Source organism: Meriones unguiculatus, chromosome 4, assembly GCF_030254825.1.
Source record: "Meriones unguiculatus strain TT.TT164.6M chromosome 4, Bangor_MerUng_6.1, whole genome shotgun sequence".
NCBI lineage: Eukaryota > Metazoa > Chordata > Mammalia > Rodentia > Muridae > Meriones > Meriones unguiculatus.
Window position 1 is genome coordinate 77,739,469 of NC_083352.1, and position 17,590 is coordinate 77,757,058.

The 17,590-nt window shown below is 51.8% G+C and overlaps 1 protein-coding gene across 2 annotated transcripts in view; it reads left to right on the top strand.

The window, feature by feature from the left end:
• Clip2 (CAP-Gly domain containing linker protein 2) overlaps window positions 1-17,590 on the top strand; it is a 58,500-nt gene that overhangs the window by 25,274 nt on the left and 15,636 nt on the right. For both annotated transcript variants that reach the window (XM_021646673.2, XM_021646674.2), the window contains exons 4-8: window positions 2,924-3,048; window positions 4,148-4,361; window positions 4,864-5,061; window positions 7,067-7,170; window positions 12,872-12,932. In XM_021646673.2, coding sequence (XP_021502348.2) covers window positions 2,924-3,048; window positions 4,148-4,361; window positions 4,864-5,061; window positions 7,067-7,170; window positions 12,872-12,932 — 702 coding nt within the window. The remainder of the gene's footprint in view (window positions 1-2,923; window positions 3,049-4,147; window positions 4,362-4,863; window positions 5,062-7,066; window positions 7,171-12,871; window positions 12,933-17,590) is intronic.

The following is a 17,590-nucleotide window of genomic DNA, read 5'->3' on the forward strand; positions in this document are numbered from 1 at the left end:
CAGTGGAATTGGTCAAGTGAAAACAAGACAAATAAGAGGAGAAATTCTGGTTTTCGAGGCAGAGTAGATAGCAGAGGATAGCTTTGAACTCCGGATCCTCCTGCCCTCACCTGATGTGCACATCTGGCGCACATCTGGTACAGCAGTGCTGGGGTTGGAGTCCAGGGCCTCTTGCATGCTAGCTGAACCCTCTGCCAACTGAGCTGCACCTCAGTATGCTGTTACACAGTTTATCATGAACCCTGGAGGGGTCTTTAAAGGTTCCCCATACAAAAAACAAAGCAAAAGGTGAGTAGGTTAGGGAACAGAAACGCTAGTTCTCCTGATTTGAAGAGTGCTCCTTGTAGACGTGAGGACACTGTACGCATGATCACGCCGTACCCCATTTGTAAGCACAGCCACTGTCAGCTTTAAGAAAACGAGGATCACTGAAGTGCGAACTATTCTCATGCGTCAGTTAAAAATACGCCAAAAGTTTAAAACAGAAGTTGCAGCAGAAAGCCTGCTATTTAGAGAGATGGGCATGATTATGGAATCATTCCACTGAGAGTGAAAATAGTGTTTATTTTGAGGTGAAAGGAGAAAGACCTCTGGGCTTTGGAAGGTGTACTGCAGCAGTTCTGAACCTGTGGGTCACATAAGATCATTGGAAAACACAGGTATTTACATCACAGTTCATAATAATAGCAAATTCACAGACGTAACAATGAAATCATGTTATGGTTGGGGTCCCCACAGCATGAGGAACTGTATTAAAGGGTCGTAGCAGTAGGAAAGTTGAGAACCACTGGTGTACTGGTTAGTTTTTGTTTTGTTTTTTTGTACTGTTTGGTTTTAACTGTCACAACCTAGGATCAGTTGGGAAGGGGGGGGTCTCAAGTGAGGAATCTTCCAGGTCACATTGGCATGTGGACACGTCTGGGAAGTAGATTGTCGCATTGGTTAATTGAGGTGGGAAGACCCAGCCCACTGTGGGCAGCATCATTCCCTAGGCAGGGAGTCCAGAACAGTGTAAGGACAGGGAAAGCTGGGCGTGAGAAGCAAGCAAAGGGTGCGTGCATTTGTCCTCTCTGCTCTTGACGTGGGTGTGGTGTGATGAGTGCCTGCCTTGGCTTTCCCACAACAGTGGGCCAGAACCTGGAAGTGTGAACCAAAGAAAGCCCCCAACCCCCGTTGTTTTGTCAGGATGTTTTGTCACAGCAATAGAAAGGAAATTGGACCAGACCTGGTTTTGCAAGTACTTGGGCCTCTAAGTTATGTGTATGTACAGCTTGGAGTTTGTTGTTGTTTTTGTTTTGTTTTGTTTTGATTAACTTTTTATTTTATTTTTTTAAAGATGTATTTATTTATACATATGAGTGTTCTACTTGCATGTGTGCCTGTATGACAGAAGACGGCATCAGATCCCATTATAGATGGTTGGGAGCCATGTGGGTGCTGGGAATTGAACTCAGGACCTCTGGAAGAGCAGCCAGTGCTCTTAACCTCTGAGCCAATGTATCTTGATCATATCTACCCCAGTGCTCACTCCTCCCAACTCCCTCCTACTCCCCTGACCTCCTTCCTAAGAGGTCTTTCTCCTGTCTTCATATATTTTTTATGTTTGTTTGTTGGTTGGTTGGTTTTTCAAGACAGGGTTTCTCTGTGTAGCCCTGGCTATCCTGGACTCACTTTGTAGACCAGGCTGGCCTCAAACTCACAGAAATCTGCCTGCCTCTGCCTCACAGAGTGCTGGGATTGCAGGAGTGTACCACTGTGCTGGCTTCATGTCATCTTTTTATTTATGATCCGCTGAATCCCCTTGAAGCAGCTTGCATGTTCATGGAAGTGGAACCATGAGCAACCTACCAGCAGCCACATCCTAGAGGGAAACTGAGTCTCCCTCCCTTCCCCAGCAGCTGAAAGTAGCCCCTCAGCTAGGAGGGAACTCGGGAACCCCACCCCTATTTCATTTATTATTGTTGTTGGGGGGGGCACTAGTGTCACAGCATGAGTCTGGAAGTCAGAGAATTACTTTGGAAGTCAGTTTTCTATGTCTTTTGAGGGTTTCAGAGATTGATCTCAGGTTGTCAGGGTTGCAAGGCTTTAACCTTCTATTGAGCCTCATCAGCCCTACTTTTAATTTTTCTGTGGCATTAAAATAGAACCTAGGATCTCATGCCTGCTAGATAAGCTCTTTACCACTAGATCTTAGCTGCAGCCCCTCACTGGGGGATTCTAGGCAGGGGCTCTACCACTGAGCCACACCCCAGCCCCTCATTGGGGAATTCTAGGCAGGGGCTCTACCACTGAGCCACACCCCAGCCCCTCACTGGAGGATTCTAGGCAGGGGCTCTACCACTGAGCCACACCCCAGCCCCTCACTGGGGAATTCTAGGCAGGTGCTCTACCACTGAGCCACACCCCAGCCCCTCACTGGGGGATTCTAGGCAGGGGCTCTACCATTGAGCCACACCCCAGCCCCTCACTGGGGAATTCTAGGCAGGGGCTCTACCACTGAGCCACACCCCAGCCCCTCACTGGGGGATTCTAGGCAGAGGCTTTACTGCTGGACCACCACCCAACCCCAGCTCTGAAAACTACTTCTATAGTTTTCCTGAGAGCATTTGTCAAGGCTCTAGCATCATGCAGAGGCCACACACATACAGCATTTAATATCACAAAAATCCTCCTGGTAAATGACAAGGCTGAGGAAGAGGCTCTGTGACTTGCTCAAGCTTGTTCAGCTTACAGCGCAGTTCAAGCTTAGGTCTGTGTGTGTCTCTTCAAGCCTGCGCCCTTCCGTGTAGCAGCCATGTGACCCACCGGACCCCGTGTCCCTCCCAGCTCTCTGTGGGCATCTCCTCTTTGTCGTCTGCCCTCTGCCAGGCTCCACCCGTGTCCCCTGCGTCCTCTGGACCTGCCTCTCTCCATGTGCCAACAGGTTGGTGGGACGAAGACCGGTGTGGTACGCTATGTTGGGGAGACGGACTTTGCCAAAGGCGAGTGGTGTGGCGTGGAGCTGGACGAGCCGCTGGGGAAGAATGATGGGGCTGTGGCAGGCACCAGGTATGGGGGGGGCTCTTTCGGGGGTCCCCAGAAGGGTCGCGGATAGGGTGGGTATGCTGTGCCAGACACCATGACCCACAAGTTCTTCCTCCTAACATCCTGTCGGGCTAGGCAGAGGGAATCAGCATCCCATTTGATTGACAGGAGAACTAAGGCCAGAGGTTATTGTCACAGGCAAGTACTGAGAGTCCCTCTGTTCTTTGTTCCCTTTGCCACACAGCACAGGGCTGAGTTAGGCCGGAATAATGGGAAGGCAGAAGCATCTGTTTCTGTTACCTCATTTTTCCTGAGTGATGCAAAAGAGCTGCAGGTATCCTGCACTCTCATATTCTCCTCCTCCTCCTCCTCCTCCTGCTCCTCCTTCTCCTGCTCCTCCTTCTCCTCCTTTGAGGTAGTCTTGTGTAGCTCAAGCTGGCTTCTAATTTACTGAGTAGCAGAGGCTGGCTTCGAACTCCTCAACCTCTTGCCACCATGGCCCTCTCCTCTAGGGTGTTTCTTCTCTATTTAGAGAACCCCCATAGATAGAGAGCTGGTTGGGGGGCCAGTTAAACCAATATCCACTGAGGTTAAAGCTGGGGTACTCTAGTTTGTAGGGTTTTTTTAGCAGTGCAGCCCAGGAAGTCCCATCTTAATTTTTCTACTATATTTCCTGTGTGATGGACAGCAAGTTTCTTCTTTATATTATTATTTTTCAAGACAGGGTTTTTCTGTGTAGCCTTGGCTGTCCTGGACTCACTTTGTAGACCAGGCTGGCCTCGAACTCAAAGAGATCTACCTGCCTCTGCCTCCTGAGTGCTGGTGTTAAAGGTGTGAGCCACCACTGCCCAGTGACAGCAAGTTTCTTAATTTTTCCAGAGCTGTTCACAGCTGTAAACTCTTGTCAGTCCTGTCCTCCTGATCACCTGCCTCCACCTCTCAAGTGCAGGTCTTACAGGCGTGCACCTCCATTCCTGGCTCCTCTGTCAGGAGGACTTTCACCTTGGGATGTGGCTGGCAGGGTCTGAGGAGACACCTGTACCTTTTGGGCTCTGACATAGAGTAGGAAGCAGGGAGACCCCAAATAGTGATAGCATCACTGTGGCTCTATCCTGTTCCGCAGGTACTTCCAGTGCCCACCCAAGTTTGGTCTCTTTGCACCTATCCACAAGGTCATCCGAATTGGTTTCCCGTCTACCAGTCCAGCCAAGGCCAAGAAGACCAAGCGCATGGCTATGGGCGTCTCTGCCTTGACCCACAGCCCCAGCAGTTCTTCCATCAGCTCTGTCAGCTCTGTGGCCTCCTCTGTTGGTGGCCGGCCCAGCCGTAGTGGCCTGGTAAGGGTGGAATTTAAGAATTGGAGAACTCTTATTTAATGGTGGAGGTAGAAGCAAGTGTCCTATTCTGTCCCTAGCTTCCTCTGATTCCAGGCATCCCTCAGTTGGGGTTGTGGTTAGGGGAGTGTGAGCTCTTCATAAGAAAAAATGATCTATTTATGTTTTTTGTTATTAATGTGGCTGATTTCTTGGCCACCTTTCCTGGGTAAACAGTGTAGGGTAGATACAGACAGAGAATTCCAGAAGACTGTCACAAGGGCCCTAGGTAAAAAGAGAAGAGGAGTCCTCTTGGATTTGGGCAGAGGGACTTCAGTACAGCTTGGCCTATGGTGGATCTGACCAAGGTGCCTCAGCTCTGTTAAAGGCTGATTCTCAGCCATCAAGTTGCCTTTGAGGGTGAATCTGCAAGTTAGGGTATCCTGGGTATATGTCGGGGCAGTTGGGAGCAAGCTGAGCTGCAACACCACAGGTATCCTGAATTCCACCCATGTCTACTCTGCAGCTCACGGAGACCTCTTCGCGCTATGCCCGGAAGATCTCAGGTACCACAGCTCTGCAGGAGGCCCTGAAGGAGAAACAGCAGCACATCGAGCAGCTGCTGGCTGAGCGGGACCTGGAGAGGGCTGAGGTGGCCAAGGCCACCAGCCATATCTGTGAGGTGGAGAAGGAAATCGCCCTGCTGAAGGCACAGCATGAGCAGGTGGGCCGCTGGCGGGCTCCGGGGTGTGTGGAACCCCTCTTCCCACAGGGCTGGAGAGGCAACACGTGCTCATGAAAGCTGGAAACCGCATGCACATAGTATAACCTACGCCAGCTCAACAGCCTGCAAAGGGTCTCTGTTAGTGAGCTCAGGTGACTGGCTTCTAACAGGCACTTGTCTTGTTGGAGAGCTCTTCCCTGCTTATATAAGCTTAGGAGGCAGGGCACCAGTGAACCTTGTCAGTTTCAGGGACTTTCTGAACCTATTGAGTTGTTCATTTTTCTGAGTTTTCACAAGCTTCTCTTCACGTTGGACTGTTTCACTTCCCTTTAGAACATCCTGCAATTTAACAGACTTCCCTTCCAAGACAGGATTCCTTTAAGGGACCCCATCTTGGAAGGAAACCCGTAACAACTACTCAGCCCTTTGGTCAAGATTAAGTGCAGAACTGGCCTTTAAACCTGTGCTTCCTGCTTTTAATATTCCAGCACCAGCATTTACTAGGTTGGGAAAACATACTTTTCTGGTTTTGTTGTTGTGTTCTGTTCCTTCCTTTCTTTCTTTCTTTCTTTCTTTCTTTCTTTCTTTCTTTCTTTCTTTCTTTCTTTCCTTCCTTCCTTCCTTCCTTCCTTCCTTCCTTCCTTCCTTCCTTTCTTTCTTTTCTTTCTTTCTTTTCTTTCTTTCTTTTCTTTCTTTCTTTCCTCATTGTATAGCCCAAGCTGGCTTGGCCTGGCCTGGAGCTTACTGTATTGTCCAGTCTAGCTTTAAACTCTGCATTCCTGCCTCCTGCTCCCAAGTGCTGGGATTACAGATATGAGTCACCATACCTAGCTAACTGTCCCTCCCTCACCTCTCTCTCCCTTTATTTATTTATTTATTTGTTTGTTTTTGTTGTTGTTTTTCAAGATGGGGTTTCTTTGTGTAGCCCTAACTGTCCTGGAACTTGACCGGTAGACCAGGCTGTCCTAAAACTCAGAGATCTGCTTGCTTCTGCCTCCCAAATGCTTGGATTAAAGGTATACCACCACCACCACCCATGAGTTTTTTTCTGCTTTCTAAGAACTTTTGGTACATTTTAATTTACTTATGCTGTGGGAGAGGATTTTGAGTGCCACCGTGTGCACTCGAAGGTCAGAGGACAGCTTGGGGCATTTGTCCTCTCCACCCGTCATGTAGACACTGGGGACTGAACTCCAGGCATCAGGCTGGGGCCTGCACCCACTCGGCCGTTTTCCTCTGTTTGGTGATAGTTGAAGTAGTAGGGTTGAGGGGTTAAGCATGGGTAGCTCAGTGGTAGATCACTTGTCTCATGTGTACAGGGCCTTAGGTTCAAACCCCAGCATCACACACACACACTCTCGCAGTGTTGTGGTTTGTTGAAATTCACCACATTGTGTCCAGATCCCTAACTGAAATGGTCATCTCTAGGTTAGGACTGTTCATGTTTCAGTGCTTTGGGGCACACAGATCATGTTCAGTGCTTTGGGGCACACAGATCCATGAGATCTATCAGAGAGAGACAGCCCCTTCCCCCAAGCCTAGGGTTTATTGAATGGGGCACTTCGCTATCCTGTTCTTTCTTCTGATGTTTGTATGAGCGTACTTTTGTGGAAATAGAGACCCAGCCTCAGGGTTTGGGCACGCTAAGCTTATGTTCCTCCATGGAGCCAAATTTCCCAGCTTCCTACTCCTTGTCTTTCTTTCTTGAAACAGAGTTTTACTGTGTAGCACAGGCTAGCCAAACTCAAGATCTTCCTGCCTCAGCTCACCCCCTCCTACTCCTGCTTCTCCGGAGTGCTGAGATTACAGGACTGTAAAAGCCAACCTTATGTATATGTTCAGAGGGCCCTAGGATTCCCCCCCCCAGCCATGGGGGCTCTGCTTCCTTCCCTGCTGGCTCCCCTCTCAAGCTGGAACTCCTCCACTGTACCTCCCCTGCCCCTGCCCTGCCCCCTGCAGAAGGCTGGAACTGACCGGACCCTCTCCTGGCCCTGCTCTGGGTCAGTATGTTGCAGAAGCCGAGGAGAAGCTGCAGCGCGCAAGGTTGCTGGTGGAGAACGTGAGGAAAGAGAAGGTGGATCTGTCCAATCAGCTGGAGGAGGAGAGGAGGTGAGGGGCGGGCCCCTGCCGGCCAGACCGCATCCCTCGAAGGAGTGCGGGAAACCGGTGTGGCAGCAGAGGCAGCCCTGAATGTAATCTTAGCACTTGGGAGCTGAGGCAGGGGCATCAGTCGTTCCGGCCTAGCCTGGGCTGCGTATGGAGTTCAGAGTCAGCCTGGGCAACCTAGAACAATGGCCTTCAAATAGAAAACAAACAAAATTGTGGGTTTGGGGATGTGCTCAGTTGGTAGCTTGTCTAGCATACACAAGTCCCTGGGTTTGAGGCCTCGCACCACGTAAGGGTTCTGGTGCCATAGGCCTGTAACCTCGACATTCAGAAAGCAGAGGCGGGAAGATCAGGAGTTCAGGTCGTGATAGCTACCTAGTGAATTTGAGACCAGCCTGGGCTGCATGCGACCCTTCCTCAGAGAATGAGAAGGATTGCTTTTCTTTAAAGTAACGGTTTGGGCCAGGCGTGGCTCACCTTTATAAGCCCAGTACTGAGGAGACTGAGATAGGAGGATCGCATGTAGTTTGAGGATAGTCTTTTACATAGCATGTTTCATTTCTGCCAGAGCTACACAGCAAGTTGTTATCCAAACCCTACCCTCTGAGGAAAGGGCCGAGCTAGAGCTCCGTGATAGGGGCCCTGCTGAACTGGTCTGAGGCTGACTTTAATATTGGGTTTGTTTGTGTGTGTGTGTGTGTGTGTGTGTGTAGGTATCCGGGTCTGGAGGCCAGAGGACTGTTAGATTCCCCTGGAGCTGGAGTTACAGGTGATTTGTGAGGGGCCTGATGAAGGTTCTAGGGACGGAGCTCAGGTCTCTGGAGGGGCAGCAAGTGCTCTTTCGCTGTGGCGCCATCTGTCCAGGCTGTGGGTTGTAACTGTCCCGAGGCCCAGTTACCCTCAGCAGCCGTGACACTGGGTCAGAGTCTGGTCTGTGGCCCCATCTGTAAGTGGGACGGTGGGCTACCTCCTCAGTTGGGTCCTCGGTGTTCACAGCAACTGGAGCTAAGCACCCACCTTTGAACACTGGAAAGAGTCAACTGTCCTTGCCGCTCGGTGGCTTGTCACGGAGCAAGCACCCAAGGACTGGGGGTGACCCTGAGGAACTGCATATCAGGGAGTTTGCGTCCTCGCCACACCTCATAGGAAGCCCATTCACAGCCATAGAATGTCCCCTCGGCAGGGTCCCACATGTGGAAGCCACAGCTTTACGTGTGAGGAAACTTGAGGACCACCAGAACAGGCAGCAGGCAGTGTCCCCCAAACGCCCCGGGATGGGAGGCAGCCTAGTACTGGGCCTGTCGTCTCTCAGTGTGACGGGGAGGAGCAGCAGGTGCCGTACCCTATGCCATAGGGGAAGCTGTGATCACAGGGAAGAGAGGCAGTGGGGACACTGCTCCCTTCTGCCTCCTACAATGACATGTGTCCATCTGATTTGTTCTCTTCTTGTGGTGTGTGTGTGTGTGTGTGTGTGTGTGTATGTACCGTGGTATGTGGGTGGGTGGGTAGGTGTGAATGCTTGTATGGAAGATCAGAGCTTAATCTCATGTGTTGTTTCTTACATGTCATGTCTCTAAGACAACGTTTTTTGAGGATGAAGCTCACTGAATAGTCTAGGCCAACTGGCCAGTGAGCCCCAAGGACCCTCTGGTCTCCACCTTCCCAAAGCTGGAACTCTAGATGCATATGCCACAATGCCCACGTGTTTTGTTTGTTTGTTTTGAGGCAGGGTTTCTCTGTGTAGCCCTAGGAACTCACAGTGTAGACCAGGCTGACCTCGAACTCACAGAGATCCACCTGCCTCTGCATCCTGAGTCCTGTGTCACTGTGGCCAGCTTGTTGTGAGGATCAAAGTTGAGGCTTATTCTAAAGGAACAGAACTGATAGAATGATTGCGTGTGCGCTTGTGTGTTTGTGTTTGATTTATTACAGTTCAGGTATGCCAGCAATGTCTGTCTCATTACAAAAAAGCCAAAAATCTGGTAGTTGTTCAGGCCATGAGCCTGGATGTCTTAGCAGCAGCCCCAGTCTGGCATGGAGTCCTAGAGGATGCCCGGAGAGCTGCTGGCCCTCAGTCTGTGCTGGAATCCTGAGGAAGTAGGTTCTGATTTCGGGAAAGGAAGGCCCCTGCTGAAGGGCAGATGAGCATGCCAGCTAGAGTGAAGACAAGCAGGCAAAAAGGGAGAGCTTCCTTCTTCCGTGTGCTCTGCTGTGGGCTGCCAGCAGATGTGGCCCAGAGGTAGGCCTGGTCTTCCCACAGCATTGATCTGAGGAGGAGAGCCCCTCGAAGGCCTGCCTCGGTGACAGTTTAGCCCTCACACCTGGCAAGTACCTCATGGAACGAGCTTTCTCCCCAGCTTCCACTCCCATTTTTTGAGTCAGGGTCTCCCTGTGCACTTCACACTGGCCTCCAGTTCAGGATCCTTCCGCTTCTGCCTCCCGAGTGCTGGGATAACAGGTGTGCACCACTGCGCCTGGCATGTCTATCACTTACAAGCAAAAAAAAATTAGCATCTAATTGTGTGTTGGAGGGGGTGCACATGTGTGAATGTCAGAAAACAACCTCGGGCATTGGTCCCTTTCGCTGTGAGTCCTGGGGGTCAAACTCAGGTCTGCAGGCTTTGCAGCAAGCACTTTTCCTGCCTGAGCCATCTTGCTGACCCAAACGTCAGTTTTCAAGACTGCCCCGAGGATGGATCAGACGTTCCCCCAATTCCTCCTGGTTTCCTAGAAAAGCCTCTCATTAAGGTCAGGGACAGGGGCACACTGATGCAGATCCAGAGGGTCTTGGAAGCGTACAGGCGTGTTCATCCGTCAGAGATACAGGGCCTGTCTCGTTCCTGGGTCTCCTGCTGGGACACAGAGCTGGCCCTGTCACCTTCTTCCCAAAAGATGACAGTTTCTGGATGGCCCTTCCTTCCTCCATGCTGGCAGCATCCCCCAATCTTGACACCCCCATTTGTATCTGCTCTGGGCAGTCAGCCATGCTGCAGTTACTGTCTCGCTAAGGGAAATGAGGTTTATTTATATCTGCGTGAGATGGTAGTCGGGCCCACACATCCGGTTCCCATGGTGATGCGTCTTGTGCCCGAAAACACAAACAAGTCTCGGAAGGCATTGTGTGGTGGGAGCTGGGAGACGGTTCGGTTGGCAAAGTGCATGCTGTACAAGGGTCTGGGTTCAGATCCCAAGCATTAGGACAGGCATGCTTACACACATCTGTGAGCCCAGCACAGGCTGTGCAAAGACCCGCAGATCCCCAGAACTCCCTGGCCAAACAGTCTCTCCAGATTGTACCTCCAGATTCCATGAGAGAGCCTGCCTCAGAAGGTGAGCCTCAGGCCTGGTGGCGCACACCAGCACTGGGGAGGCAGAGGCAGGCAGATCTCTGTGAGTTCAAGGTCAGCCTGGTCTACAGAGAGTTCCAGGCTAGGCAGGGCTACACAGTGAGGCCTTGTCTCAAAGCAACATTACCAGAGCCTACCACAAGAAGAAGAAGGTGGAGAGTGATGAAAGACGTCACTCTAATATGGTTCTGGGGTGATGGCTCAGTGAGTAAGAATGCTTTTGCCACCAACATGCAGGCCTGAGTTCAAATCCCTGATGCTCATGTAAAGGTGGGTGTGGCCACCTATGCCTGTAACCCTGTGTTGGAGAGATGGGGCAGAACAGGAGGGTCTTCCCCAGCGGCTCGTCCAGCTCCACGCCACACCACTCGAACACACAGACCTGAGCTCGAACTGCGCTGTACAGCTGAACAAGCTTGAGCAAGTCACAGAGCCTCTTCCTCAGCCTTGTCATTTACCAGGAGGATTTTTGTGATATTAAATGCTGTATGTATGTGGCCTCTGCATGATGCTAGAGCCTTGACAAATGCTCTCAGGAAAACTATAGAAGTAGTTTTCAGAGCTGGGGTTAGGTGGTGGTCCAGCAGTAAAGCCCCTGCCTAGAATCCCCCAGTGAGGGGCTGGGGTGTGGCTCAGTGGTAGAGCCCCTGCCTAGAATTCCCCAGTGAGGGGCTGGGGTATGGTTCAATGGTAGAGCCCCTGCCTAGAATCCCCCAATGAGGGGCTGGGGTGTGGCTCAGTGGTAGAGCACCTGCCTAGAATTCCCCAGTGAGGGGCTGGGGTGTGGCTCAGTGGTAGAGCCCCTGCCTAGAATCCTCCAGTGAGGGGCTGGGGTGTGGCTCAGTGGTAGAGCCCCTGCCTAGAATTCCCCAATGAGGGGCTGGGGTGTGGCTCAGTGGTAGAACCCCTGCCTAGAATCCCCCAGTGAGGGGCTGGGGTGTGACTCAGTGGTAGAGCACCTGCCTAGAATTCTCAAGTGAGGGGCTGGGGTGTGGCTTAGTGGTCTTCAGTTTAGCCTCAGGTTCAGTAAGAGACCCTTTGTCAAGGTAATAACGCAGAGAGTGTTAGGGTAAGATACCTGGTAACCTCTTGGCCTCTGGGCATATGTACACACATGCATGTCATGCTCACACACACGACATCAAACTGGCCTGCCTCCTCAGGTATATTCACATGTGCACTCACACACATACGAGCACACACACAATCAAGCCATGGCATCCTACACTTACATACTCATATGCATAAGCTCAATTTATTTTTCAATTCAGAAAAGGTATCGAGGGAGCTGTGTTCACAGGGGCCTAGGCGCATATCCCAGCACCGTGCAGCATTGCTTTCCGACTTTGGTACAGGCATATCATAAGCTGTCACTCAGCCCCATTTAGATGGCAAGATGAGGTAGGGCCTTGTCCCTGTCCTGTGCTCATTTGGCGTGTGCTCCTGAAGGGAGTCCGTGATGCCTGCAGTGCCATCCTGAGGGACTTCTTCATCTGTGGGCAGCACAGGAAATGCATGCTGGGATCTCAGCTCTCAACGTGGAGGATGAGAGTGAAGTTAGTAAAAAGGAAGTCCCCTGGCATCCCTCATCCTCTTTGCTGAGATAGGGTCATGTGGCACAGTATGCCCCCTCAAGAGTCGTTATCCTGATTTGGTGTTTTGAGGAACGGTCTTACTATGAAGCTCAGGCTGGCCTCCAAGGCCCAGCCCTCCTGTCTTGATCTCCCACAGCTGTGCACCACCGTACCCAGCTCAGACTGTTGTCTTCTATTTTCCATGGACATTCTGAGAGGAAGGAGGCTTGTATTCAGTGCAGAGGCTTCCTGAAAGCTCGGCTCCTCTTCAAGTTTGGGGTTCTAGGTGGCTCCTGGCTCTGTGGGGACAGCCCCTTCTGGGGTTGAATCTTGGTCCCAGAGATCTTCTGATGCCTCCATTGTCCGTGCCATAACTGGCCAGGTACACATCCACTTGCCTTTGTGCGTGTGTGTATGTGTGTGTGTGTGTGGTATGTGTGTGAGAGAGAGAGAGACCGGTGGGGCTGTGGGTGGAACCAAGGGACCTCTTATGTTAGGCAGGTGCCCTACACTGAGCCACATCCCCAGCCCCTCACTGGGGGATTTTGTTTTGTTTTGTTTTACTTTTCAAGACAGAGTTTGTCTGTGTAACATCCCTGGATGTCCTGGAACTTAATCTGTAGACCAGGCTGGCCTCAAACTCACAAAGATCTGCCTGTCTCTGCCTCCCGAGTGTTGGGATTACAGGCTTGTGCCCTCACTGCCGGTTTCCCTGGGGCATTTGAGGTAGGTGCTCTCCCCCCGAGCCGTCAAAGCCCACCTCTGTCTCTTTCCTCCCTGCAGGAAGGTGGAGGACCTGCAGTTCCGCGTGGAAGAAGAGTCCATCACCAAAGGAGACTTGGAGGTAACGGGTGCAGTCCTCTGCGATTCACTTAGCACTGTGGGCTTAGTCCTTGCCCTGGGAAGTGGCCTTGGTGTTCAGGAAGCAAGCCTGCACCTCCGAGGGGGACCTGTAAGAGTCAACGGCCCCACCTTGAAGGAGTGGAGGAGGGGCAGGCCTTAGGACATGTGGAGTTAGAAATGGGCACGGTTGTATTCCGGGAATTCGGGGAACCCTGTGTTGCCTGGTGAAGATAGGGTCAGAGCAGACTGAGGTCACTGACGTTTTAGGTCTTTACCTAACGACGTAGGCGCCTGACTCCTGGGATCATAGACCCAGGCCTGGCTAGAAGGAGCAGTTGGGGTCACAGAATTTACAGGTGGCAGGGCAAGGGCTCACTGGCTGGGCTGGGTCTCAGCTGGCAGAGTGCTTGCCTAGCACTCCTGAAGCCCTGGGCTCCATCCCCAGGACCACATAAACCAGGCGTGGTGGCACAAGCCTGTTACCAAAGCACCCAGGGAGGTGGAAGAAAAAGGATCCAAATTCAAGTCATCCTCAGCTGTAGAGTGAGTTTAAGGCTAGCCTGGAGCCAGGTATGGTGACAGATTGCCTCTGGAGGTAGAGGCAGGTGGATCCCTGTGAGTTTGAGTCCAGCCTGGTCTACCCAGCAAGTTCAAGACAGCCAGGAATACACAGAGAAACCCCGTGTCAGGGAAATAAAGGCTAGCCTGAGCTACATGAATTTAAGGGAGGCAGATGGCAGAGACTACCCCCAGTTCTATCACCAACTAGCGAGTGTACGCACCAGCGATGGCGATTGTTGGGTCCTGCCCCGGCCCGTAGCCTTGCCCCTCTGCCACCTGTATACATGGTGTGGACACAGCTGGAATTGTTCCTAGCCAGTAAACACATTGTGGTGAGTTAGGGACTCAGGGCCTCAGGTCCATTCAGGGGGCATCTGTCCCTGCCCTGAGGCCTGCAGAGACCTCGGGCATCAGGCGGTCACCCTGGGCCGCCTTTCCTGTTGTGTCTCTTTATGCTTCCTAGGAAAGGAAGAAGGGTATTCCTGGAGTGGCCAGGTGAGACAGGGAATCAAGCTCTTCCTGTTGTGTGTCTGGACCTGTCTGGCCTCTAGAAGCCACTTTCTTTTGGCAGGCCTCAGTTTCCTCTGATGCAAAATGAAGCAATGGAAACCATCCTGGGCTCTCAGGCCTGAGTGTCTATCTGGGGTAAGGGGGTTAAATCTGAGACCCAGTGGTCTACATTGTGACTAATTTCCAAATTCCTGTGGGACCTTAGAAGTCACAGCCATAGGTCATTTATGGGTTCAGCTCAGATTGGTCCAGGCTTGGAGGCACCCTACCTTTCTAAGGGGAATGAAGCAGGACAATTGCAAGCTCAAGGGTAGCCCGGGCTGCATCCCAAGACTAAGTCAACCTGCACTCTTTAGCAAGACCCTATCTGGGAAAAGGTGAAAAGGCTGGACATAGGGCTCAGCTGGTAGAGTGCATGCTTAGCGTGTGGGAAGCCCTGGGTTCGTGGGTGGGTGAGACTCAAAAAAGGAAAGAAGGAAAGAAGGAAGGAAGTGAGGAAGGAAGGAAGGAAGGAAGGAAGGAAGGAAGGAAGGAAGGAAGGAAGGAAAGAGGAAAGGAAAAAAAAAAGGACAAGTGTCCTTCCCCAGCCTGAAGCTGTTGTGATTTGTGAGGTGTGTGTGTGTGTGTGTGTGTGTGTTTTCAGCCAAAGGGACAGGACAGGTGGTTAGTCTGGCTGGCTTATCTGAAGGACAGCAGTCCCCCTGCAGGGGACAGATGGGTGGGCTTGGGGGGAGAGGGGGCTGCCAGAACTGAGCCTCCTCCACCTGCTCCCATCAACAGAGGCTTAGGCAAGAGTGAGTGCGGGGAAATGCAGATCTCCCAAGGCCAGCAGCTCAAGGAGCTGGGGCCAGGGTGGACCCTTGGTGAGTCCAGATCAGCCTGTCTGTCTGCTGCCTGTCTGTTGGTGCCTCTTACATCTGCTCCCTGCTGCCAGAGGCTACCACTCAAGTTATCCCCCGGAGAGGAGTTGATTGGTCCCAGGCCTGCCAGTAGCTGGCAGGCATTGAGGCAGGGGGACAGGACCAGCAGTGCCAGTTTAGCCAGAAAGACTGTCACATCCTATTTTGATTTTTTTTATCCTAAAGACTACATTGTAACCATATTCGGAGCAACCAGAATGTGAATGTAGCTAAAGCCTGAGTTATCTACACACACATTTGATTTGGATTGGGTTTTTTGAGACTGCCCAGGCTGGCCTTCGAACTCGGAATTCTTCTGCCTCAGGTGCTAGGATTACAGGCTTGTGGCTGCCTTGCCTCTTCCCTACTCATCTGCAAAGACAAACCAAGAGGTTATCGAAATGGCTCCGCGGCTAAGAGCACACACTACACTTCCAGAGAACCTGGGGTTCAGTTTTCAGATGGCTCACAACCTCCTGAATCTCCAGCGGCACGGGTTATGGCGCCCCCTTCTGACCTCCATTTCACCTGCACACACACACACACACACACACACACACACACACATATAAAAGCAAATCTTTTTTAAAAAGTCAAAACTGGCACCAGAGAGAGCGCTCGGTTGTTAAGAGCACTTGCTGTTCTTGTAGACGACCTGAGCTCTGCTCCCAGCATCCACAGGATGACTCACACCCATCTGCAACTCCAGTTCCGGGGGAGCTGATGCCTCTGGCCTCCAAGGGCACTGCGCAGACCTGGTATTAGACATCCATGCAGAAAACACACGCACACACATAAAGTATATAAATCCAAAGAAGATTTTATCAGCCAAAAACAAGGGTTGGGGGTGTGACTCAGCAGGAGATAGCTTACCTAGAGACCCAAATTGTGTGTGTGTGGGGTGGCTGGAGACATGACTCAGCTGAACCCCTGTGTACACACCCCAGTGAGGGCCCAGGATGAGGCTTATCAATAGACAGCCTGAGTTTGGATCCCTAGCACTTCCATTACAAATGGGCATGACAACCAAGCATGGTAGCACATGCCTTTAATCCCAGCACTTGGGAGGAAGAGGCAGGTGGATCTCTGAGTTCGAGGCCAGCCTGGACTATAGAGTGAGTTCCAGGATAGCCAGGGCTACACAGAGAAACCCTGTCTCAAAAAACAAACAAACAAAAAATGGGCCTGGCATATGCCTAACCTCATAGCTGAGATGGCTGGTTGGCCTGGAAGGTTCAGTGAGACCCTGTCTCAGAAAACAGGGTGGAGAGTGATTAAGACCTGACATTTACCAGGGTGATGCATGCCTTTAATCCTACACTCAGGAAGCAGAGGCAGGAGCGTCTCTTTCTCTCTCTCTCTCTCTCTCTCTCTCTCTCTCTCTCTCTCTCTGAATTCAAGGCCAGTATATAGTGAGTTCCAGGATAGCCAGAGCCACTTAGGGAAACCCTGTCTTGAAATAGTCCCCCTCCTGGAAAAAAAAAATTGACATCCACCTCTGTTCTCCTTGTACATATGAACACACAGGCACCCACACACAAAGTCAAAATTGAAAGCTGAACCTGTCCCAATCAGTACACTCAGTCCCCTTGGGCTGGGTCACCCCATCCTCGACTGTCTTCGTCACTAACTGACCATTGCTCGTAAGGCCTCCCTCTGGCTCTTTCTCTGATGGCCGTTGTCGGGTGCCTGGGTTCCGCTTTCATGGCTGGCCAAGTCTTGCTGTCATCTGAGTATTCCCCGCCCATCCCTGCCAGACTTGCTGCAGGGTTCGGGGTGGAGGTGAGGTTGCTCTAACCTGTGTTCCTCTCAGGGTGAGGGGCACCTTCCCCTCTCTCCCCAGACAAGCCTGGCTTTCAGTCTGGTCTTCAGGAGTACCCCAGGACACAGGTCCTTCCCGCCTCCTTGTCTACTTGCAGAAATGCATCATGGGCCCTCCAAATGTCAGCCCTGTGCCACTCGGAGAATGTCGTGCTTTGTTTGCGAAAGAAACGGGTGTTGTAAAGAGGGGACAAAAGTGCCCTTGTGCTTGCAGAGACCAGGCAACCCTTACAGAATCTGGGGAAGGGTGCGGAGGAGGGCTGGCGACCGAGCCAGGCTCCAGGCAGGGCTGTCCCACCCACCCAGGAGGCCTGCCGGAGGAGCCTGAGCTGGTGTGAGCTGAGCTAGCCAGGCATTGTGGCACATACCTGTCATCCCGCACTAGGGAGGCTGAGGCAGAAGGATCGCAGCCTCAAGGGCATCCTGGATTACATACTGGGTTCCAGGCCAAGCTGGGCACCCTGCGGTCTTCATACTTGGGAAGTGGGGGTCAGCCTTGGCAATATAGTGAACCCCTGTCTCATGAAAACTAAACAGTCAGGATGGCTTCACAGCCCGGTCCTGTTGGTTGTTCCCCTTGAATGCAGGCCTGGGGGTCCTGGGGTCATTCATTTCGTTCATTCATCCTGTGTTCAGGATGCTGTACCTAAGACAACTTAAAGCTGGAAGTGAAGGCGCATCCCAACCTGCAAACCCAGCAGTCGGTAGGCTGAGTCTGGGTTGCAGGTTCAAAGGTCAGACTGGAGTACACAGTGAGTGTCAGGACAGCCTTGGCTCTAGAGTAAAACCCTGTTTCAAAACAGCAAAGAGAAAACAAGTATAGGAGACAGACCTTTAGTCCCAGCACGCAGGAGGCAGAGACGTGTGG